Source organism: Girardinichthys multiradiatus, chromosome 8, assembly GCF_021462225.1.
Source record: "Girardinichthys multiradiatus isolate DD_20200921_A chromosome 8, DD_fGirMul_XY1, whole genome shotgun sequence".
Classification (NCBI taxonomy): Eukaryota; Metazoa; Chordata; class Actinopteri; order Cyprinodontiformes; family Goodeidae; genus Girardinichthys; species Girardinichthys multiradiatus.
In genome coordinates, this window is record NC_061801.1 from 40,389,651 (window position 1) to 40,413,411 (window position 23,761).

At 42.2% G+C, this 23,761-nt stretch overlaps 1 protein-coding gene across 2 annotated transcripts in view; it reads right to left on the bottom strand.

Moving 5' to 3' along the window:
* Window positions 1-979: 979 nt before the first annotated feature.
* Window positions 980-23,761, bottom strand: part of atp8b1 (ATPase phospholipid transporting 8B1) — a 44,768-nt gene continuing 21,986 nt past the window's right edge. For both annotated transcript variants that reach the window (XM_047373376.1, XM_047373377.1), the window contains 17 exons: window positions 19,146-19,269; window positions 16,521-16,564; window positions 14,878-15,034; window positions 14,478-14,666; window positions 12,905-13,017; window positions 12,656-12,820; window positions 12,454-12,565; window positions 12,289-12,364; window positions 11,520-11,655; window positions 8,845-8,967; window positions 8,448-8,604; window positions 8,126-8,349; window positions 7,276-7,359; window positions 5,474-5,719; window positions 3,721-3,859; window positions 3,338-3,468; window positions 980-2,276 (listed from right to left, as the gene is read on the bottom strand). In XM_047373376.1, coding sequence (XP_047229332.1) covers window positions 2,064-2,276; window positions 3,338-3,468; window positions 3,721-3,859; window positions 5,474-5,719; window positions 7,276-7,359; window positions 8,126-8,349; window positions 8,448-8,604; window positions 8,845-8,967; window positions 11,520-11,655; window positions 12,289-12,364; window positions 12,454-12,565; window positions 12,656-12,820; window positions 12,905-13,017; window positions 14,478-14,666; window positions 14,878-15,034; window positions 16,521-16,564; window positions 19,146-19,269 — 2,433 coding nt within the window. In that variant the 3' untranslated portion in view covers window positions 980-2,063. The remainder of the gene's footprint in view (window positions 2,277-3,337; window positions 3,469-3,720; window positions 3,860-5,473; window positions 5,720-7,275; window positions 7,360-8,125; window positions 8,350-8,447; window positions 8,605-8,844; window positions 8,968-11,519; window positions 11,656-12,288; window positions 12,365-12,453; window positions 12,566-12,655; window positions 12,821-12,904; window positions 13,018-14,477; window positions 14,667-14,877; window positions 15,035-16,520; window positions 16,565-19,145; window positions 19,270-23,761) is intronic.

The following is a 23,761-nucleotide window of genomic DNA, read 5'->3' on the forward strand; positions in this document are numbered from 1 at the left end:
TTTATGTAGAAATTAAACAAATTGACAAAAAAAAAAAAACGGCAGTCAAAGATTAAAAATAAAAATGTATAAACTGAACCAGCTAAACTGCATTTAACTCCAAATCCAAACTAGAGGCGGGTCTTTAAAAGGTCTTGATTATGAGCGGCTCTAATATGGATCAGTAGATTATTCCACAGTTTTGGGGCTGCGGCAGAGAAGGCAGGATCACCTCTAGGTTTCTGACTGGACCTCGGAACATCTAAAAACAACTGGTTGTTTGACCTCAGTGATCTTGTGGGTATGTAGCCTTTAAAAAGTTCCTTCAAATCTGACTGGCAAGACCATGAGTCCCTTAAAACCTACAACAGTCATGTAATGATCAGGAGCCAGAACTGGACTTATGTTGACAGAAGAGTGATTGCATGACAGAAAGGGTTTAAGAGTTATATTAAACATATGATCTCCCAAATACCATGACCTCCGTTTTATTATTGTTGAGGTGGAAAAAGTTTGAGTTCTTCCAGGCTTTTATATCAACAAGAGAGCCCAACAACAGCTTCTAACTAGTTTGTTTTTTATGAATATCTCTTCTGTGTGGTAGGGGTCCCCAAGTCCAGTCCTGGAGAGCTACGGTCCTGCAGTTTTTGGATACATCTCTGCTCCAGCACACCTCAATCACATGGTTGAATCACCTCTTCAGCATGCCATCAGGTTCAGCAGAGCCCTGGTAACAAGCCATTCATTGCTTCAGGTGTGTTGGAGCAGGAATGCATCTAAAAGCTGCAGGACAGCAGCTCTCCAGGACTGGAGGTGGAGACCCCTGCTGCATATTGGACCATTCAAACCAAGCTTCAGTCACGAGCCAGCTGTTTGTTGGCATTTCTAACAAATTTATGTTAAAATGAGCATTTTATTAATTTGACCAGTAATTTTCAACAACTTCTTAAATAAAAATAAAACATCTCTTTGGGAAAAAAACATCCATCAGTCATATTGCTAAATGTGTCGCTGGCTTTTATTAACAACCAAAGGATAAAATACATCACGTTAAGAACAACCTCTGTTCACCTCATTAATGAACATTAACATGAAGATCCAGTAACAGTCAGAACCTGAATGATCAGTTTTTGGCTTAGAGGTTTGTCCTAAAAGTCCTAAATTTGATAGCAGACCTGGAAAAACACGATGAAAAACATCTTAGCCAAGTAAACAAGTGACACAATAAGGAAATCCTAATTTTTACTGAGTTAACGAGTAGTGATTAAACTTTTAAGAAATAAAAAATAAACTGTAAATCTTTCACCAAAGAGTCTAAGAGAAGCATCTGAGTTCATTTTCTTTAAATTGAAAACATCTTTAAGAGCTTTACAGAAAAAAAGTTGTAAAACAGTAAAGAACAATAATCCAAACTGATCAGGAAAAATAGTTTAAAAGCCATTAAAGGAGAAAAAAGTTCCTCCAGTTGATTAGAAAGTGTTTTAGCACACTCGAACATTTTTACATAAACAGAAAAAGCTGAATTTACAACAAATTTTTAAATTAGGACACATTCTAAGAAACATCTTGTACAGCCTGGCATAGAAAAATCCCCCCCCCCTTACATTGATGTTTTATGGTGAAGAAAAACCTTTGGGCCCAACAAGTAGAATCATAGCAGAACTTAACTGGAACTTTAATTTTAATTATTGCAGATTGGATGCGAGGCCAAAACTACCAAAGACTACGACATTAAATAACGTTCTAGCTTCATGGCAACCGCAGTGGTTGCCATCTTACTAAAAATAAGGCTCTTATTTAAAAATAATCCTGAGTTAAACAACATTGTCAGTCACGCAGGTGACATCAAACCCCCGGTAACGGAGGTCATCTCTTCGGTGAGTGTTTCAAGTTATCAGTTTGTGCCTAGATGGTGCAAAGCCCAACCAGGAGGCATTCATTTGTCACTTCTCAGCACTTCGGGTCCTCCTGTCCCCCTCTGAGGCTCTTTCAGAAACTAAAAAGGACCGATCCACAGAAATAAATTCCTCCAGATGTTTCCAGCTCCTCCAGCTGCAGCTTTGCTCTTCCTCGGGCCACCGTCTCTAGAGGGCAGGCCTCCTGCCGGCGTTCCCACCGTGTGCCGTCTGGCGCCGTCGGATGCTCTGCCCAGTCGAGATGAGGTTGGCGTAGCCGGGCGTGTGGGAAAAGGCATAGGCGGAGCGTCGGGAAGCTCTGTTTCGCTGGAAACTTGAGGTCTTTTTCTTCTTTTCCTCCTCCTCCAGTTGCATCTCATACTTCCTCCTGTTCCTCTGGACCTGCAGGATGAGGAGAAGTGTAACAAAAGGTGTCCCTACAGTATAATTTTGTAAAATTAAAATAAAAATCTATATTAAAGCATTAGTGTAATTTAGCATTAAATAAGTTAAAAAACTAAAGACAATCCGCAGTGTTTTCGTATGAATCCATGAGGAGGTTCATTGATTAACCAATAATCAGTGTGAGAAGCTCTATAAAAGCAGAAGCTCTGGCAGTTTGAGCTGTTTGTTTGCACAATGCCAAGGCAATAAGGAGCAACGGTTGCTGCCCTTTAATCCGGGAAGGGCTATAAGGTCGCTTACAAACTACTTGAAGCCTAAGGATCATTCATGAGAGGAGAAACATCTAGAGCTGCTGGCAGTCTTTCCAGGAGTGGACCTCTCAGCCAATTCATCACATGGTCACAGCTTGTAATATTGTGAGAAATTGAAAAAGCTAAAAAGAGCGCCATCTTGGGGCATGCAGGCTTCAGTTAGCATGTTAAATGTTAAAGTTCATGACAGGTCAATAACAAACTGAACACTGGCTTGTTTTGAAGCTGATCATCTCTTCTGTCAACTGTTCAGGAAGCAGACGCTGTGTTCAGATCTAGATCATTAATGTGTTTCTGGATTAAAGGAAATTATCAAGATCAAGGGGCTTAGCCATGGAGAGCCCTAAACGTTAAGACCAACATCTTAAACTGGTTTCCCAAATGAACAATGACTCAAGAACTGGGGTTATGTGGTCTCTCTTGTTAGCGCAGGTTAAAAGCATCACTGCCCAGTCTGAAGGCGATCCATACATGCCTTACATAAAAACAGGTGAAAAGACAATCGCAGTAGTCCAAGCGGGTCAACAGAACATGGATAATCTTTTCTAGTTCTGTGTTTGATATAAAACATCTTGGCTTAGAGATGTTTCTTAGGTGATAAAATCATTTTCTAACAATGATTACAGTGAGTCTCAAGACACAATCACTGTCAAAGAAAACACTTTCACTTCAACTCCAATGACCAGAACCTGGTTGCTTAGTTTTGGGATTTTGACAGAAAGTTTTGACCAAATCAGGAAGTCTCACCTTGTCTCCAACCGAGGGCCAGATGGTTTTATGAAGGAACTGGATGCAGACGATGGGCAGCAGACTGAGCCCCACCGTCAGGATGATGGTTAACCACAGATAGGGCTGACGCAGAGCATTTGATGCTGCACCTACAGTCACAGACACATCATTCAACTCATCTGGTTGAATTACCATCACAGAACATATTATTCTGCTATTTAAACTTAAGGCATTTCAGGGGATGTGTCTCATATATTATTACATCACTGTTTCCCCTCTGTTTTCTGCACTAGTAAAGCTTAAAGCTGAAGAAATGTCTGGGGCAACGATCCAATTAAGATTAGCGAAGCATTTTATAGAAACAGTGGTGGTCAGCCCTACAGCCGAACAGACAAACCAACCTGTGAATGTGAACACCGAGGGGAAGATAACATGGATTCCAGCGCTGTGGATGTCAAACATGATCCCAAAGTAGATGGCTATGCTGCCCAGAACGGCAAAACAGCTCACAAAGGTCCAATACGACGTGTCCAGAGAGATCTGAACAGAGACAGAAGAATTAGAACAGCTGGATGCCAGGATCCTCAGGTTCTTTTCTCTTGTTTGTTGCCAAGTTGAAGATGTTCTGATGATTTTTGGCCCTCAAAGACTACCTTAGATCCATTACAACCACACTTTGACATAAACCACTAGAGTGACTATCAGAACAGGAATTACAGGTAAATCAAAACAAAATTAGAACATGATGAAAAAGTTCAATATTTATCGTCTCTCATTTCAGTACCAGCATGGTCATTAAACCACCTTCTGGTACCTTTGGCAGTGTGGGCCGGTACCAAGTCCTGGTGGACATTGAAATTGGCATCTCCATGCAGCTTGTCAGCAGAAGGAAGCATGAAGTGATCTAAAATGTCCTGGTAGTTTGGTAGATTAAAAGGGATACTGTTGTTCTTGCCATATGTGAAAGTGAATTCTGTTCTGGACATAAGAAAACAGTTCCTGAGCAGGCCGGTAAGGCCCGTCCAGGAACTTGTTCAGATAAGGAAACTCTTGACCCGTGAGAACAATGATTCTTAGAAAGAGCCCCATTTGCACCTTGTTTGCCTAAATATGGAAAACCGGCTGTGGAATGAGTGGTTGATAAGAGCAAAGAGGCTGTTGTGATGCAACCGTTTTGAAATCTTCCAGATGTGATTCTAGTCTTGTGATTCCTGTAAGGGCTGCTAAGAGTCCAGAGTTGTTTGCCAAAACGTTTCTTAAATGGAAAGGATACATTGGATTTGTCATGGGTTTCACATACACAACAATGATATGACTTTTGAATATATACGCTTTGACTCATGTAAGGGATTTGGGATTCTGTGGGATTCTGTATTATGAAGATGTATTCAGAAATATGTTCTGAATTAAAAGGTCCCCTGCGTTGACTTTGAGAGGAAACCATTTGTCTTTTCATCATTTTTATAATTTTAGGTTAACTTCCTTCTCCCACAGTAGATAGCTGTCTTGACTGTGGACTTCAAAAAACCCAATGGACCTGAACCAGCAGATGACAAGGCAACCCAAACCATCACAAACTGGAAACTTCACACTGGACTTCAAGCAAAGTGGATTCTGTTCCTCTCCATTCCACTCTTCCGCCAGACTCTGGGACCTTGATTTCCAAATGAAATGCAGAATTTACTTTCATCTGAAGACTTTGGACCACTGAGCAAGGGTCCAGTTCTGTTTCTCTTAGCCCGGGTAAGATGCCAAGAGCCCATATGTAGGATTTTTTTGCTTGACAATCCTCTCAAGGCTGTAGTTATCCATGATGCTGATGCCCCTTTTCATCCCACACTTTTTCCTTCCACTCAACTTTCTACGAATGTGCTTGCATATACCTATCTGATAATAACCAGCATCTTTAGCATTGGCCTTTTTTGGCTTCCCCTCCACAAGGAGGAAGTTTCACTTTTGAAAATGAGGGACAAAAAATATTAAACTTTTTCATAATATTTTAATTTTCTGAGGTGTAGCTCAGTGTTGAAAGAAGGAAGAAAAGCTGCAGGTTGATTTGTGGAAATAGGTGTATATTAAATAGAAACGATGTGGACCAGAAAGAATGCGGAATATTTGATTATTTAAGGTGAGAACTGAACTGAATCGTCTAACCTGCAGGTTTACAGTGAAAACCAAAGATGAGGCAGTAACAACAGCAAAGGACTGGTAGTCGGAGGGAGCCTCTCCATCCTGACCCATGGTCTGCAGGAATGCTCCGTACGGGATGAAGAAAATGACGAGAGACACAAAGATGCCGTGGAACAAGCTGATGAAGAAGTTCTTGTAGTTGAACAGCGTCCCCTGCTGGCCGGGTAGATACAGCTTTGGAAACTTTAGGCTGAGTCGGTCGTTCAGGTCCTGCAGAGTCAAGAGGAACCAAAAAGCGGTCAACACAAAACACGTTTGACTTTGTCTTTGCTTTTTGGGTCTAAACGTATTTTTCTTTATTTGTGCCTGCTTGAGTTTAGTGTTTAGGTCCGAGTTAGACTAAACAGGTTCAAATTCTGCTCATTAAAACCTCTCCTTTATTTAAGGCAAAGAATAAATAACGTTTTTTATTTTAGTGATATTTTTTCTAAATATCAGTATTTGGACTATGAATGCTTTTAATTCTGTGAATTTGGATCATTTTAGCAAAATTTAGTTTCTGCAGCTAACAAGAGCACTGCAAGTGTTCAGATGGTGCTGCAGCACCACCTGGTGGACGTTATGAGGCACGTATGAGCATGCACATAACATTATCCTGCATGGAGGCATTGGCAGTGGCAATAAAACAGCCTAATATTCATTTCAAGCATATAGAAGATAACCCTGGGGAACTAACACGACTTCCACCACCTGCATGTTGAAAAAGGATATTCTTATAAAGGATCAAACAAGGATCTCATCCAAACTCACATCCCCGCTAGAATAAATCAGATTTAACTGATTTAGATTCTAACGAAATTCTTTATGAAAAACATTATATAAAAAAATGTTTGGATTTACAAGTTATTTTTCCAAAACCCGAAGGTCTATTCTGGGAACCGGGTCATATTATTAGTCATAACTTGGCCAGTTCCTGGGAACTTTGGGAAGTTTCCTGGGAAACTTTGATGATACTCTGAGAATCTCAGGCAAGTTTTTCCCCTAAACTTCTTTCTAGAACTCTAAAATTAATCTAATGGAACCTTTGGGTATTATCAGGTGTACTGCAGCACTTTTTGTTGAACCCACAGAACCATTTAGAGCTCCAACACACAGCGACAAATATAGATAAGCTGTGTGTGATATCTTCAGGTAAAATTATGCAGTGTGACTGCTGCTATCTTTTTCTGTCTCTATTGGTGTCTGTTTTGCATCCTCTTCTCACCGTCTGACTCATAAGTACAATATCTTGCCGTTCATCTATTGATGGACTGACATACCAGCTGGATCTACCCGATTGTGCTGCAGCAAAAAGTCATACAGTCTGGCATCCATCTTTGTGGGGTGGAACAGCGGTTACAGTCATGAAGCACTAACACAGTGTCACATGTTCAAGTCCTGCACAATTTTTTAAATTGCACAATATGTCAACGTTATAGAGGACCTTCAGAGCAGCTTCTCTACATGTTCTAGCTTCTGATCCACAGAATATTTCAAGATGATGGCACAAACTGCATCAACAGCCAGTAAATTGCTTTTATCCATTTTTAAATGGTCTTCCTGCTCCAACGTCACAAAACAAGCGTTATCACAACCATTTTTTGGTCAATTAATGTACTTTGTGACCCTAGCTTTGGGCACCACAGCCTTACAGCCCGCTCCTCAGGAACCTTAGAAGCTGCTGTCTGGAAACTAACAGGATGGTTTACTGAAAACGGGTAAAATAAAAAGGTTTCAGATCGTTCTGCAACATAATGAATCAGTTATCTAGAGAACAAAGTTTTTACCTGATCGAGGAGTCCAACAAGAAGAACTGGTAAGCTGCTGTAGGCCAGATTGTAGAGTGTGATGAACCAGTCTTCATAGGCGACCTGTGGGAAAGAAGATACTAGTTCTCAGAAGGCAGGATGTTTGGTGTTCCCAACCTTTAATTGGTTCTCCAAATGTTCTGAAGGTACTTTAAAGACTGCAAGAAAGTGAGGATTTATATAGAAAATATAAAGAAATAGGGCATAAAATAAAATCTTTTGTTATTGTTGTGTTTAACTTTGTCTTGAATTTACTCGTTACCCATTTCCATCCCTTATAAGCCCAGCTATCAAAACAGATCAATTTTTTCAGACCCTCTACAGCAAGCTTCATCAATATATTTCCCCAGGTGGCTCGGTCCAATCACATTTATTCAAATTAGGTGAGATTATGCAGAGAAAACTGGGTAAAAGTGAGCTTTACACAGCAAAGATGGCGGAAATAATGGTGAATTTTCTGAATGAATGACCAATAAAAAACAAACAAAACCTTGTTGAAAGTCCAAACACTTAGGTTCAAACTCTGCAGAAATGTATCAGTATTAAACTTGTTGATTAATTATTATTATTATTTATTAGTTATTAATCTTGCAAAACCAAAAGATTTCTGATGTTTGCACACTCATACTATTGGTGCAAGCTCGGTATGAAGAAATGTGCTGCTTGTAGTGTTTAATCTTGATCACATTTATTTCACATTTATTGTGGGCAGTTCTCACATTTTAGCAGTTTTAGATTGATGTGATGTTATTAAAACACCAGATGCCAGATCATCATAATTAAGTCTTAGAAACATAAATCACTAACTGTATCGAGAAGTGCTTCTGACCTGAGAGGAGTATCCGCTGAAAAAGGAGTACCAGAAATGGACCAGAGTGAAGGCGAAGTTCTTGAAGAAGAAGAAACGCAGAAACTTGCACATCCTGATGTAGGACCAGCGGCCGTGCACCAGCAGGAGGCGCTGCAGGTAACGGAACTGGGCAAAGGCGTAGTCGCTGGACATGACTGCCTGCATCCCCTCCTGACCGCTGATGCCAACACCGATGTCAGCAGCTGGAGGGACAGAAGATATTGAACCAGGATGGTTTGTTTGGGGATTGGACAAATAAAAAATAAAAAAAATAGCTCTAGCAGGTAATTTGCTTCCTTACTTTTGATCATGTTGACATCATTTGCTCCATCTCCGATGGACAGCGTCACGGCCTTCTTGTACTTCTTCACCAAACTCACAACGTTAGCCTTTTGTTTCGGCGTGACGCGGCAGCAGATTACCGCTTCGCACTCACAGGCCATATCCACAAAGTCGATCTATAGGACAAAAAGACATTCAACATGTCTGTACCAACGTGTAAACATAAGCTGAAGTGGTCATTAGACATGACAGCAAGCTTTTGTTCTCCAACTGTGGTACAACAGCTCCCTCTAGTGGTCTGTAGGGGGTATTTCTCCCCACTAACAACTATAAAACTCAAATCAATTGTATGTTCAGTTTATCTGCAACAACGATGACATCACCGAAGGCATTGTGGTTCTACATGTTAGTCTTACTTGTCTCATTTCCTTTTCCCAGTCGTTCATCGGATCCTGAGGGTTGCTCGGAGTTTGCCTCTTTCCTAACCGGCGAAGACGAAGCTTGCGGCGTTTCTTCTTTTTCTCATAAAGAATCTCGTTCTAAGAAAACACACAATATAATGAGTTCTGTTATTTATTTTTTCAAAAAACTATTTTAATAAGTTAGAAACAGACTTGGAAAAAGGACGAAGACGGTACTTTCCCAGATGTTCAATGTTATTTTCCAGAACTTACTTTTGGGAAACGGATTGCTTTATCAGATTTTAAGCTGGGACTTTACCATAACTTACAGGAAACTTCACAAACGGTGCTTTATAATGAGGTGACTTGTAACCTAGTAGTTCACAGGAACCACTTAAGAAAGGCTACTCCCTGGGAAACTAGCCAGGAGGCAGCACTCCTCAGGAAAAGGGTGAAGCTGATACTGGCCAGCAACTCACAAGGTACTTTTCAGGAAAAACAGACTGTATACTGTACAGGTCCTTCTCAAAATATTAGCATATTGTGATAAAGTTAATTATTTTCCATAATGTCATGATGAAAATTTAACATTCATATATTTTAGATTCATTGCACACTAACTGAAATATTTCAGGTCTTTTATTGTCTTAATATGGATGATTTTGGCATACAGCTCATGAAAACCCAAAATTCCTATCTCACAAAATTAGCATATTTCATCCGACCAATAAAAGAAAAGTGTTTTTAATACAAAAAACGTCAACCTTCAAATAATCATGTACAGTTATGCACTCAATACTTGGTTGGGAATCCTTTTGCAGAAATGACTGCTTCAATGCGGCGTGGCATGGAGGCAATCAGCCTGTGGCACTGCTGAGGTCTTATGGAGGCCCAGGATGCTTCGATAGCGGCCTTTAGCTCATCCAGAGTGTTGGGTCTTGAGTCTCTCAACGTTCTCTTCACAATATCCCACAGATTCTTTATGGGGTTCAGGTCAGGAGAGTTGGCAGGCCAATTGAGCACAGTGATACCATGGTCAGTAAACCATTTACCAGTGGTTTTGGCACTGTGAGCAGGTGCCAGGTCGTGCTGAAAAATGAAATCTTCATCTCCATAAAGCTTTTCAGCAGATGGAAGCATGAAGTGCTCCAAAATCTCCTGATAGCTAGCTGCATTGACCCTGCCCTTGATAAAACACAGTGGACCAACACCAGCAGCTGACACGGCACCCCAGACCATCACTGACTGTGGGTACTTGACACTGGACTTCTGGCATTTTGGCATTTCCTTCTCCCCAGTCTTCCTCCAGACTCTGGCACCTTGATTTCCGAATGACATGCAGAATTTGCTTTCATCCGAAAAAAGTACTTTGGACCACTGAGCAACAGTCCAGTGCTGCTTCTCTGTAGCCCAGGTCAGGCGCTTCTGCCGCTGTTTCTGGTTCAAAAGTGGCTTGACCTGGGGAATGCGGCACCTGTAGCCCATTTCCTGCACACGCCTGTGCACGATGGCTCTGGATGTTTCTACTCCAGACTCAGTCCACTGCTTCCACAGGTCCCCCAAGGTCTGGAATCGGACCTTCTCCACAATCTTCCTCAGGGTCCGGTCACCTCTTCTCGTTGTGCAGCGTTTTCTGCCACACATTTTCCTTCCCACAGACTTCCCACTGAGGTGCCTTGATACAGCACTCTGGGAACAGCCTATTCGTTCAGAAATTTCTTTCTGTGTCTTACCCTCTTGCTTGAGGGTGTCAATAGTGGCCTTCTGGACAGCAGTCAGGTCGGCAGTCTTACCCATGATTGGGGTTTTGAGTGATGAACCAGGCTGGGAGTTTTAAAGGCCTCAGGAATCTTTTGCAGGTGTTTAGAGTTAACTCGTTGATTCAGATGATTAGGTTCATAGCTCGTTTAGAGACCCTTTTAATGATATGCTAATTTTGTGAGATAGGAATTTTGGGTTTTCATGAGCTGTATGCCAAAATCATCCGTATTAAGACAATAAAAGACCTGAAATATTTCAGTTAGTGTGCAATGAATCTAAAATATATGAATGTTAAATTTTCATCATGACATTATGGAAAATAATGAACTTTATCACAATATGCTAATTTTTTGAGAAGGACCTGTATATTGTACTGTTGCCAGAGCCTCCACTCCTGGAGGAACCACTTCAGGCTCCCACAAAGTCCGGTGTTTTGTGAGCAGCACCTTGTAGCTTTGGAAAAACAAAAAGAAAAGAAGGTGGTGTTAAAGGTGTTAAAAGGTCAGGGGAATACACCTGTCGGTGAGGTGCAGAGAGTGGCTGTGACGCTGTGCATCCTTGCGACTGGTTGCTCAGAGCTGTGTGACTTTATCCGACTGAGCAGTTTATAATGTGACAGCGTATGTAGCCATAAAAAGCTTTGTGTGGACCTGTCCGGCAGACGTCTGCTTCGAGTCAACCTCAAGTACGCCTGGACGTCTAGGGAGTCAGGTACGCTCGAGCTGTACAAGATTTTAGAGAGGAGGTGCTCCCTGGGGGAACCTCTTGGGTAGTGTGCGTTCCCAAGCAACTTCCTACAACTTTCAAGATATTCTTCAGGAAACAATGGAGTGTGTTATGTACTGCCAGCAGAATGGGGTGTGCAAGCTTGATTATATATTATAAATACCATAAAATGCAATTTGAGATCATTTTCAAACAACACCAACCAGCCATCCTCCAGTGATGATGAGAGCATTTTTGTTAGATCCAGGGAAGTAGGGTTCAGAAGGCTTCTTTTTGCCAGCTCGAAACACTGATGAAGGTTCATTTCTTCTTTTGGACTGACGGCTCATCAGCTTTTCACTGCAAATATCCCAAAAAAATTAAATATGAAAGTGTTAAGGTCTTACATTGGTGTAAGGAAAGAAAGCTTCATGTCACATGTAAATGTTCTGATGCATCTTAGGTTTGTACTTAGATTTCTGGGCAGAACTGGACTAAAAACTGTTTAGGATTATTTAAAGGATTGTTTTAGCCAAATTATATACTGTCCCTTACTGAGGAAAATGAAACCATGCCTGCTACTAACTTGGTATGGTTTTCAGTTATTAGTATAATACCGTTGGGAACGTCTAGAGCACAGGTGTCAAACTCCAGGCCTCAAGGGCCGGTGTCCTGCAACTTTTAGATGCGTCACTGCTTTCACACACCCAAGTCCAATAATTAGGTTATTAGCAGGACTCTGGAGAACTTGACTTCATACTGGGGAGGTAATTCAGCCAATTAATTCGGGTTTGCTGGACCACAGCCACATCTAAAAGTTGCTGGACACCTGCCCTTAAAGACTGGAGTTTGATATCCCTGATCTAGAGCATAGAGTGGTGTTCCCAGTGGACCATTTTCAAGCATTTCATGTGATGGTATGCTGATACCACTGAGCATTTCTAATGCTGATTGGTTGAACCTATTTCAGCTGCATAATTTTAATCAACTCACTTAACATCTTCTCCATAATGGATCTGCATGTCATCTCTCAGAAGGGTGCAGGAATAACCGATGTTTTCTGCTGTCTCTGAAGGGAAGAGAAAAACATCTCGATTGCTTTCGGTCTTTACAGGGATGTCGTTTTAGATCCTCTCTACAGTCTGAAGGAGAACTTACCTTTCTTATCACCTGTCAGGACCCAGATCTTTATGTCAGCCATGGCCAGTTTGGCAATGGTTTCCGGAACTCCGTCCTGAAGTTTATCCTCGATAGCGGTTGCTCCAATCAGCTGAACACAATAAATTTGATTAATAAAAACAAAAAACTTTTAGCACTGGATTTTAAAACCTTGAAGTTAATTTGTGTCTTTTCCACCCACCATCAAGTTGTTCTCAATCTCCTCATAAACTATGTCCAGGGCAGCATCCCGGTCCACCATGTTCACCTGGGCCTCTTTGTGTTTCCGGGACCAAGCCTCAAAGTCCCTCGCGCTGATGTCTTTGTAACACAGGCAGAGCGTCCTCAACGTCTCATTGGCAAACTCCTGCAAGACAAAAACAAGAAAATAAATTCTTTCCCATCAGAGCACTCATGCTGCTACCACGCAAGTGAAGAGATATAAACTCACATCCAAGGCAGTCTGGGTGGTCTCTTTGTGTCTGGTGTTCGGGGAGAGCCGCTCATAGATGACTGTGTCGGCTCCTTTACAGTACAGACGAATACGGCCATCAGGAAACTTCACTAAAAAACAAGACAGATTGAGAGGTCACACAAAAATGTGTGCTTTTAATAAGAAAATGGGAAAATCATAGCTTTCAGATATGAAGCAACACCTCGACCGATGTCTGTCTAACTAAGAATGTCGTTAAATTCACACAAAAAAAAAACACTGTTTATTCAACTGCAATTAGTTTGTACAGAGCTTCAAATTTACAGTGAATTATCTCTCAACCACACAGGGTCAGAATTATACATACTGGCTTCAACATTTAATCAATCCCTCAGGATTTGGTTAACTCTCCTTTAGGAAGCTTTTCAACAGCCTCATAAGATTTGCAGCCAAAAACAAACAAACTTCCGTCATAAGTCTGTCTGGATATTAGACCACTATTCTTGGCAGACACGGTAGAGCTGATTTGAATTAGTTTGCTGGTTTCATGGCTCTGACTCTGATTTTAGTCCATATATTTTTATCAAGGATAAGGGTTGGAGGTTTGGAAGGACCATCCCGGAAGTTTGTTAGCCAGCTTCATCCATCCCAAAACCCAGTTTAGATGAGTTTAAGATTGTTGTCTTGTTGGAACACCTAATTGTGTCTAAGTTTTAACCATCTAAGATGATTGAATGGACCAGTACCACTGGCAGCAAAACAAGGCCATAGCATGATGCCACCATGACTGGCAGTTGTTAAGTTTGAAAGCCTCAACTTGAGTCCAAAGGTATTTCTAATCATTATGACCAAACAGCTCAATGCTTGGGTTTTCCAACCATAAACACATCCTCTACAACAGATTTGGTTTGTCCATGTCAGCATCTGCAGCTCTGAGTGCAGGCTGAAGGTGCTGATTTTGGAGCAGCGTTTTTGTTCCTTGTTGGCACCCTGTCAGAACATGATTATGTAAAACGGCGACACTGGTGGTTTCTGGATTGTTGTCAACATCCTAACCAACCTTGTTTCATCTGATTGGGAGAGCTTGGATCTTTTTCTGGACCATAGCACATCTGAACAACTGGTACTTTTGTACAATTGTTTAAAATGATGACCTTTGAATGCAGCCGTTTATAAATGGTTCCCTAAGTCTTTCCCCAACTAGTGTACATTCAGTACCGAACCGAGTTTCTTGGCTCTCGTATTGTTCAGAGTATTAATCAATGGGTGCTGGCAAACTGGACCTTTATCTGTTCCAATCAGGTCCGGAACCTTCCAAACCATTTAGGAAAAGACTTAGCTGAATGTTTATATATATATATTGAGTTTGCATTTATAATTCGGTGGATTATAAATCAATAATAAATTCAAACTTCTGCACCCAATTCTTAGTCTAAACCTAATGTTCCAGTAAATAGCATCGTTAAAGGGCTCATCTTCATCTAATATCAAACACTCCTGAGTCAGTTTAACAAAACCTAAATATTTCTGTCCCGTCTTCGCATTAACAGGCTGTGCTGCTGCTGTAATGTTTGTTGATGTTCTTTCTTACAGATGATGGACATGCGCTTGCGATCAGAATTAAAGTCGAGCAGCCCCAGCATCTCGTAGGTCTTCTCATCCCCCATTTCCAAGATGGTGACCGTGTCCTGGGTACGGGACAGAAAAACAAAGCCAAAATTCCTTGCTGCCGTCACCAGAGCGCCCTCATCAGGAGACGCAGCCTGATACACCAGCTCGCCTAAAAACAGAGGATATGAGAGCAAAATCTGTCAGGTACAGTGCTTCTCGTTCATCTTTTTATATACAAGCACGCTTTGTTTGATTGCAAGAAATATATATAAATGGGTAATGTACAACGCTCATTTAAATCCCCTTAACTAAACATTTGCCAGTTAAACTGCAGCACTCAGGTTTCTTCACGCTTCTCCAAATCTTTATTTTATGATTACCGTTGTTGTTCTCCGCCATGACTGTGTGGCAGAGCGAGAGAAGTTTGAAAAACTCCAGAACGTCTTTGTCCTTCTTGGATTGGATGTTGGCAACCAGAGAGTGGTCCACAAAGTCAAACTTCTTGTCAGCCTGGCGGTTCCAGCTCCAGTCCACCGGCTAACAGGCAGGAAAGGCAAAAATGCATTTTTCTCCAGTATGAGACAACTTTTACTCTACATGCAAGTTATGTATGATATCAGATCCAGCAATTAATGTGAGGTTTTCATGGTTTAATGGTGGAATCTGTATGTTTTACACCTGTGGTTAGACTTAAATCATTGTAGAATGTGGTAAAAGGCCAAATCATTTAACATTAACCCTAGAACAGACATATGTTTCCTTCTACTAAATACAGGTCCTTCTCAAAATATTAGCATATTGTGATAAAGTTCATTATTTTCCATAATGTCATGATGAAAATTTAACATTCATATATTTTAGATTCATTGCACACTAACTGAAATATTTCAGGTCTTTTATTGTCTTAATACGGATGATTTTGGCATACAGCTCATGAAAACCCAAAATTCCTATCTCACAAAATTAGCATATTTCATCCGACCAATAAAAGAAAAGTGTTTTTAATACAAAAGACGTCAACCTTCAAATAATCATGTACAGTTATGCACTCAATACTTGGTCGGGAATCCTTTTGCAGAAATGACTGCTTCAATGCGGCGTGGCATGGAGGCAATCAGCCTGTGGCACTGCTGAGGTCTTATGGAGGCCCAGGATGCTTCGATAGCGGCCTTTAGCTCATCCAGAGTGTTGGGTCTTGAGTCTCTCAACGTTCTCTTCACAATATCCCACAGATTCTCTATGGGGTTCAGGTCAGGAGAGTTGGCAGGCCAATTGAGCACAGTGATACCATGGTCAGTAAACCATTTACCAGTGGTTTTGACACTGTGAGCAGGTGCCAGGTTGTGCCTGTGCACGGTGGCTCTGGATGTTTCTACTCCAGACTCAGTCCACTGCTTCCGCAGGTCCCCCAAGGTCTGGAATCGGCCCTTCTCCACAATCTTCCTCAGGGTCCGGTCACCTCTTCTCGTTGTGCAGCGTTTTCTGCCACACTTTTTCCTTCCCACAGACTTCCCACTGAGGTGCCTTGATACAGCACTCTGGGAACAGCCTATTCGTTCAGAAATTTCTTTCTGTGTCTTACCCTCTTGCTTGAGGGTGTCAATAGTGGCCTTCTGGACAGCAGTCAGGTCGGCAGTCTTACCCATGATTGGGGTTTTGAGTGATGAACCAGGCTGGGAGTTTTAAAGGCCTCAGGAATCTTTTGCAGGTGTTTAGAGTTAACTCGTTGATTCAGATGATTAGGTTCATAGCTCGTTTAGAGACCCTTTTAATGATATGCTAATTTTGTGAGATAGGAATTTTGGGTTTTCATGAGCTGTATGCCAAAATCATCCGTATTAAGACAATAAAAGACCTAAAATATTTCAGTTAGTGTGCAATGAATCTAAAATATATGAATGTTAAATTTTCATCATGAAATTATGGAAAATAATTAACTTCATCACAATATGCTAATATTTTGAGAAGGACCTGTATACCTTTTTAATATTTTTTCCCATGGCAGACCTAACTGGACTCGTACCTTTATTTTGTCCAGCAATGTTCCTTCAGCAGTGGTTGGATCACCTGTCAGAAAAGAAGCAAAAAGCTAGAATAAAAACAGGAAACAAAACGCATTTGAGTTTTTGTCCATCCATTCTCTTCCGCTCATCAGAGATCAGGTCGTGGGAGTAACAGGTCCAAAAGAAAAACCCAAACATTCCCCTCCTCACGACATCCTTCAGCTCATTCTGGGGGAATCCCAAGGCGTTCCAAGGCCAGCAGAGATTTTTATCCCTCCAGTGAGTTCTATGTCTTACCTGGTATCCTCACAGTGGGATGTGCCCAGAAAACCTCCAAAGGGAGACGCCCAGGAGGCATGCTGATCAGATACCTTAACCATCTCAGCTGATTCCTTAACTTCGTATTTCGCCACACACTGGGCTGCTTCAGCCTCGTATTTAGCCACGCACTGGGCCGCTTCAGCCTCGTATTTCGCCACGCACTGGGCCGCTTCAGCCTCGTATTTAGCCACACACTGGGCCGCTTCAGCCTCGTATTTCGCCACACACTGGGCCGCTTCAGCCTCTTATTTCGCCACACACTGGGCAGCATCAGCCTCGTATTTAGCCACACACTGGGCCGCTTCAGCCTCGTATTTAGCCACACACTGGGCCGCTTCAGCCTCGTATTTAGCCACGCACTGGGCCGCTTCAGCCTCGTATTTAGCCACACACTGGGCCGCTTCAGCCTCGTATTTAGCCACACACTGGGCCGCTTCAGCCTCGTATTTAGCCACGCACTGGGCCGCTTCAGCCTCGTATTTAGCCACGCACTGGGCCGCTTCAGCCTCGTATTTCGCCACGCACTGGGCCGCTTCAGCCTCGTATTTCGCCACACACTGGGCCGCTTCAGCCTCTTATTTCGCCACACACTGGGCAGCATCAGCCTCGTATTTAGCCACACACTGGGCCGCTTCAGCCTCGTATTTAGCCACACACTGGGCCGCTTCAGCCTCGTATTTAGCCACACACTGGGCCGCTTCAGCCTCGTATTTAGCCACACACTGGGCCGCTTCAGCCTCTTATTTCGCCACACACTGGGCCGCTTCAACCTCGTATTTCGCCACACTCTGGGCCGCTTCAGCCTCGTATTTCGCCACACACTGGGCCGCTTCAACCTCGTATTTCGCCACACTCTGGGCCGCTTCAGCCTCTTATTTCGCCACACACTGGGCCGCTTCAGCCTCGTATTTCGCCACACACTGGGCCGCTTCAGCCTCGTATTTCGCCCCGCACTGGGCCGCTTCAGCCTCGTATTTCGCCCCGCACTGGGCCGCTTCAGCCTCGTATTTCGCCCCGCACTGGGCCGCTTCAGCCTCGTATTTAGCCACACACTGGGCCGCTTCAGCCTCGTATTTAGCCACACACTGGGCAGCATCAGCCTCGTATTTAGCCACACACTGGGCCGCTTCAGCCTCGTATTTAGCCACACACTGGGCCGCTTCAGCCTCGTATTTAGCCACACACTGGGCCGCTTCAGCCTCGTATTTAGCCACACTCTGGGCCGCTTCAGCCTCGTATTTAGCCACACACTGGGCCGCTTCAGCCTCGTATTTAGCCACACACTGGGCCGCTTCAGCCTCGTATTTAGCCACACACTGGGCCGCTTCAGCCTCGTATTTAGCCACACACTGGGCCGCTTCAGCCTCGTATTTAGCCACACACTGGGCCGCTTCAGCCTCGTATTTAGCCACACACTGGGCAGCATCAGCCTCGTATTTAGCCACACACTGGGCCGCTTCAGCCTCGTATTTAGCCACACACTGGGCCGCTTCAGCCTCGTATTTAGCCACACACTGGGCCGCTTCAGCCTCGTATTTAGCCACACACTGGGCCGCTTCAGCCTCGTATTTAGCCACACACTGGGCCGCTTCAGCCTCGTATTTAGCCACACACTGGGCCGCTTCAGCCTCGTATTTAGCCACACACTGGGCCGCTTCAGCCTCGTATTTAGCCACACTCTGGGCCGCTTCAGCCTCGTATTTAGCCACACACTGGGCCGCTTCAGCCTCGTATTTAGCCACACACTGGGCCGCTTCAGCCTCGTATTTAGCCACACTCTAGGCCGCTTTAGCCTCATATTTAGCCACACCCAATAGCTACACATTTAGCAATTCCAGCATCCCATTCCAGAACACCTACAAATTCAGTCCTAAACAGAAAGTTACAGGGAAAAACAAAACAGGAAGCCTTTACACTCTTAGTAAAATGTGAATAACCGTCAACCTTTCAGAGATTAAATGTAGTTTAAATACTGAAACTGTTATTTTTAAATTGTTAGTTAAAAGGGATGGGCGAAGGGGTTTCTGCTTCAACAGAACCAAACACAGTTTCAAACATAATAAAGAAAATCCACATTCAGTAGTGGCTCTTTATCTTGTAAAAATCATGGTTGACAAATGTGACTAATGTGTTTTATTTGCAATTTTTAAACTACATAAGTTCAGAAAGTAATTAGAAAGGTATAACGTCTGTTTACAAAATTCAAAGTATTTTAATTGTTTCTTTTCTACACTCAAACATTTAGGATGACAACTACGATTCATTAGGGGCTTTTTTTAAAACCACAGAAACCCAGATAATTTTGACTAAATTTTTTAATGTACCGTAACGCCGCCCTGCAATGGAACACTTCTTGAACTGCATGATGTTCTGCGTCAAAGTTCCAGTCTTGTCAGAGAAGATATACTGGATCTGCCCGAGCTGTTCGTTCAGGGTCGTCGTTCGGGCCTGTGCAGGAAAATACAGGAAAGAAAAACACAGAAACAAAAAGGTTTGTTGTTATAATTAGGTCATTTCTGCCGCTTCCGTAAAACGTAAGAGGTTAAATAACAGTAAGATGCTACAAATTAAAGCATTTGAGTGAATGATCCATGTAAGCACGGATATGAAACCAGGGGTTTTGGCTGCCTTTATATTGCATTTGATCTGGTTATAGGGCAATTTCAAAAATAAAAAGTTAAGGAACACTTTGAAAACTCATCCGATCTCAATAGGAATAACAATCATGCTGGATATCCATACTGATATGGAATGGGTACTATGTAAGAAACAAAAGGATGCCACATCATTTAATAATAATGATCAACCTACAGAGGCTTTAATCAACAGTCACCGAAAAATGTCAATTGAAAAACAGCAAAAGGCTAGTCCAATTAGCTGAAATGTCATTGCAGCAATTTCAAATGGTTCTCAGTAGCTTGTATGGCCTCCACGTGCCCAACAACATCAAGGCATATTCCTTGAGATGACAGATGGTGTCCAGGGCGTCACTGAACTCCTGGACAGTCAGAGGTGAACCTGGTGGTGTCGGAAGGACCGGCCTTCCACCTCTTTGCTCACTCAGATGCTTTCTCCTTTTGCCCTCTATGTCCATTATTTTTCTCTGAACTTTTCATCTCTCGGCCAAAAACTGAAGAAAAGCTAGACTAAACTACTTTAAATCAATGAGACTCAATGCTATTTTAAAAAAACCTTTCAAGGATTTTTTTATTTTAAAATCTTCTGAGAGAAGCACCAGACACTAGGAGCAGCTGCACTTTCATAGCAGCACAAGCTAATCAGTACAAGATGCCTCCTTTTTCCACAGATGACTGACAAACTTCTCCCAAATAACTTTGGAAATGAATCTTCTTCGGGTTGAAATGACAGTGGAGGTAGTTGCTGGGTATCACAATGAGACCCAACCGATGATTCAAAACAGTGATAAGACTGACAGACAACTAACTAGCACCACCAAGAAACAGAATGCTGCAGTAAATGAAAGTAAACCGACCAACACTCTTCCCTGGAACTGTCTCAGCACAAAGCTGAAGCATAAATCCCTTCCTTCGGGTCTGGGAAGAGGGCTAACAGAACGAACCCTGCACCCTAATGAAACAGCCAGGCTGCCAATACAGAGGAAAGTCTCTTCAACCCCAGCAAAAAGGAGGAAAACAGCAGCAAACAAATGATGGGAGCAAACCAACTGAAAACACAAGAATTCCAGTAGGAATTCTGCAAGACTCTGACTCCCCGAAGAAAGCTCTTCTTTCACCAGCAAAAGGTATGAGAACAGGTTGCACTCTACACCGTTTCTTCCTAAACGGCTTCTGAAGGAGCCAGCCACCATCCACAAACCCTAATAGTACATTATGGAGTCGTGAATGAGATTAAACACTTTTGCAGCAAGAGAAACACCAAAGTATTTAATTTTGTCAATAGCATGGTGTCTCATATCTCAGAAAATACTGATGAAGATGGAAGAACATCTGACAGAAACCTTTCTGTTGCTCTCGGTGGAAGACGCACGCGTTTTCTCTCCCTGCCTCCCTGCTTCTGCGTTTTATCTTTGTTTTTCTCAGAGCCTCGCTTTGCATATCCACCAAACTTGTAAATTATGGATTTGGTCAGCTGGACTCTCAACGTAATTGATTTTTTTCCTACGGGAAGACAGGATAAAGGAGACCCTCTTGTCCATATGGGACGTTCTTCTCTAGATACACAATGGATTCTTGGCAGCAGTGGAAGATTGTGTTCCTGACTACGATGTCGGTCGCGGACGTAGAAGATGTGTACATATTTGGACTTTTGATAACAGGATTTCTGCTTTTTGGAGTTGGTGGTTGCCTGGCTTATCGAGTGATTTGCAAAACGTGGGCGGCTGTTCAAAGCGTTCCAAAGCTGCCTGCAATGTTGGATGGAGTCTGTAGAGCGATCAACATTCAGACTGAAATGTTAAGACAGCAGAATCGCAAGCTGGACACGATTCTTCAACAGAATGGCAGCCTGGCAGCGGTTGGACTCAGAGGTTAAAGGATATAATCTTGGAGAAGTTGTACACTCCAGATCTGCAGAAAGTACCAGAAAGTTGGCTATTTGGATTTGCAATTGAGACATACCAGTAAAACTCTTAAGGTAGTTGGAAATTCACAACTACCTGAACCACAACATATATTGTTTTTCTAAATCTGGTGCCCCAATGTGGCCTTGGCAACTTCTGCTAACTGGCTATAGACAAAATATCTCCTGGATGTTATATAAACACGACTCTCTTCCCCAGCACTCCCCTACCAGCTGTGTGCTGATAGGACCATGCAGCCGATTGATAAAACGTCCACCTCAGACTTATATATATTCACACCCTCAAGATTCCACCGTATCCTTGCTAAATCTTTACTTATGTGTGTGTTGCTTACCCCTGCTGAGGTTTTTTGTATTATTTCAGACTCTATTCTGAGCAGAATAGAGTCTGAAATATGATTTTTTTTCTTCCTATCTTACTTTACCTAAATGTGTGATTTCATTACTTTTTCATAGATTTTCAGATTTCACAGAAGGATTACCAGCAAAAGCCAAATATTATTAGTATATGAAAATTTGACTACAGCTGTTTTCACACCAATGACCAGAGATTTTTAGATTTCTTAGAAGGATTGTATTACAACTATTTCATACCAGTGAAAGCCAAACATTATTAGTATTTAAAAAGTTTGGACCTACCAGCGACCTCAAGGATTAATATTATCATTTTTCTTCTAGCACAGGATGAATTCTTACCTCAGAGGACTTAATGAACTAATTACCTCTATTAGAAAGATTGAATCAGAACCAGCTCTTACCAGTAAACTCCCAAGCATTATTAATGTCACTTCATTTGTTTTTCTGTGTTTGATTTTCTGTATCATTGTAATGTTTTTCCTCGTGTACAGCGTTTTGAGTGCCTTGTTGCTGAAAAGCACTAAATAAATAAACTTGACTTGACAGTGAAAAGCCTCATCATACACACAGGAGCACCTGATGTTGTGAAGCAAACATCAGAGATCTTGGAAGAGGATTTTATTCAGTTGCTTAACAAAGTTCAAGGTCTCAATATCAAGGTGTTTTTCAGTGGACCTCTAGCGACAGTTCGGGTGGAGACGAGAGATTCAGTAGACTGCTGAATATCAACAAATGGCTTAAAAACATGTGCTGCAAAATCTTTCAACTTTATCAACAACTTCAATGTTTTCACAGAACAAAGACATCCTTTGAGGAAAAATGGATTTTGTCTTAAGTCTGTAGTACAACTCTTGACTTCCAATATTTTTTATTCTGTGAATCAGCCACCAGCTGCCTCAGCCACAAACAGGAGACAAGAGGGAACAAAACAAGTGATAGAACGGTGTTCTAAAGGACAACTGCATCCTGCTCAGAAAAGGATGAATCCTGGAGAAACAAAAATGACACAAAGACTTCTTCATCCCTATTTCAAATGAAATCTCCCCAGACTCCAACAGGACCCCTGTAGCCCCATAGGAGCCCAAACTTCCTTCCCCCGAGACCTGACCCTCCTCTCCCTCATCTCCATTGAGCCCAGACCCATCTATCCTGGATTTCACCGACAACGTGAAAAACCTAGTCAAGTTTGAAATACAACTTACTCCATGCCCAAATATCACATTTTCTCCACAAAGCCCCAATCATCATCCAGCTTCTACCAAAAGTCACCAAGCCCCCCCAGCTCTATACATATTGGTCTCCTCCGCATGTAAATGATGACAAACCTGTTTGTGGTCAGGATGTTCCAGAAACATACCTGTGATATGTACAATGTCCATGTAATAAGACTACCCTTGATGGTAGAATGCCGTAATATCTCTGTGCTAATATGCAACAGAAAAAAGAAAGCCAAAAAGATAAGGAACAGACAAAAATTAGGGTCAAAATCTATTCCTTTTAATGTGCACCTTACCACAGAAATATTACCTGCCTCTTTGTCACTTAAACTGGCTCTTCTAAACATTAGGTCTGTCAGAAACAATTTTTGATCAATGACTTCATTACTGAGCATAATCTTGATGTTATGTTTAGATGAAAATAGTGAGACTCCTCCACTGATGGAGTCAACGCGTCCCAGTTACAAGGAGGAGGAGCAGCCCACCTTGTTTCATGATTCACTAAAGTGTAAAAAGTTGTTCCTGGGCAAATTTGACTCTTAAATATCTGGCTGTCCAAGTCAAGAGCCCTATGTCTATGATTGTTTACAGGCCTCGGAAATCCAACGCAAACTTTTTCAATGGCCAATCTGTGATATGTATTGATTACGGCTGTTTGATCATTGTGGGAGACACGTTGACAACCCTCAAACCAAAAGAAATATGTAATATACCTAAAAACCTTGGTTTCACCAAACCCAACAAGCTAAACATTCAACACACAAAACAGGACATATCTGGAACGCAATCATAAGGGTCTGAACATT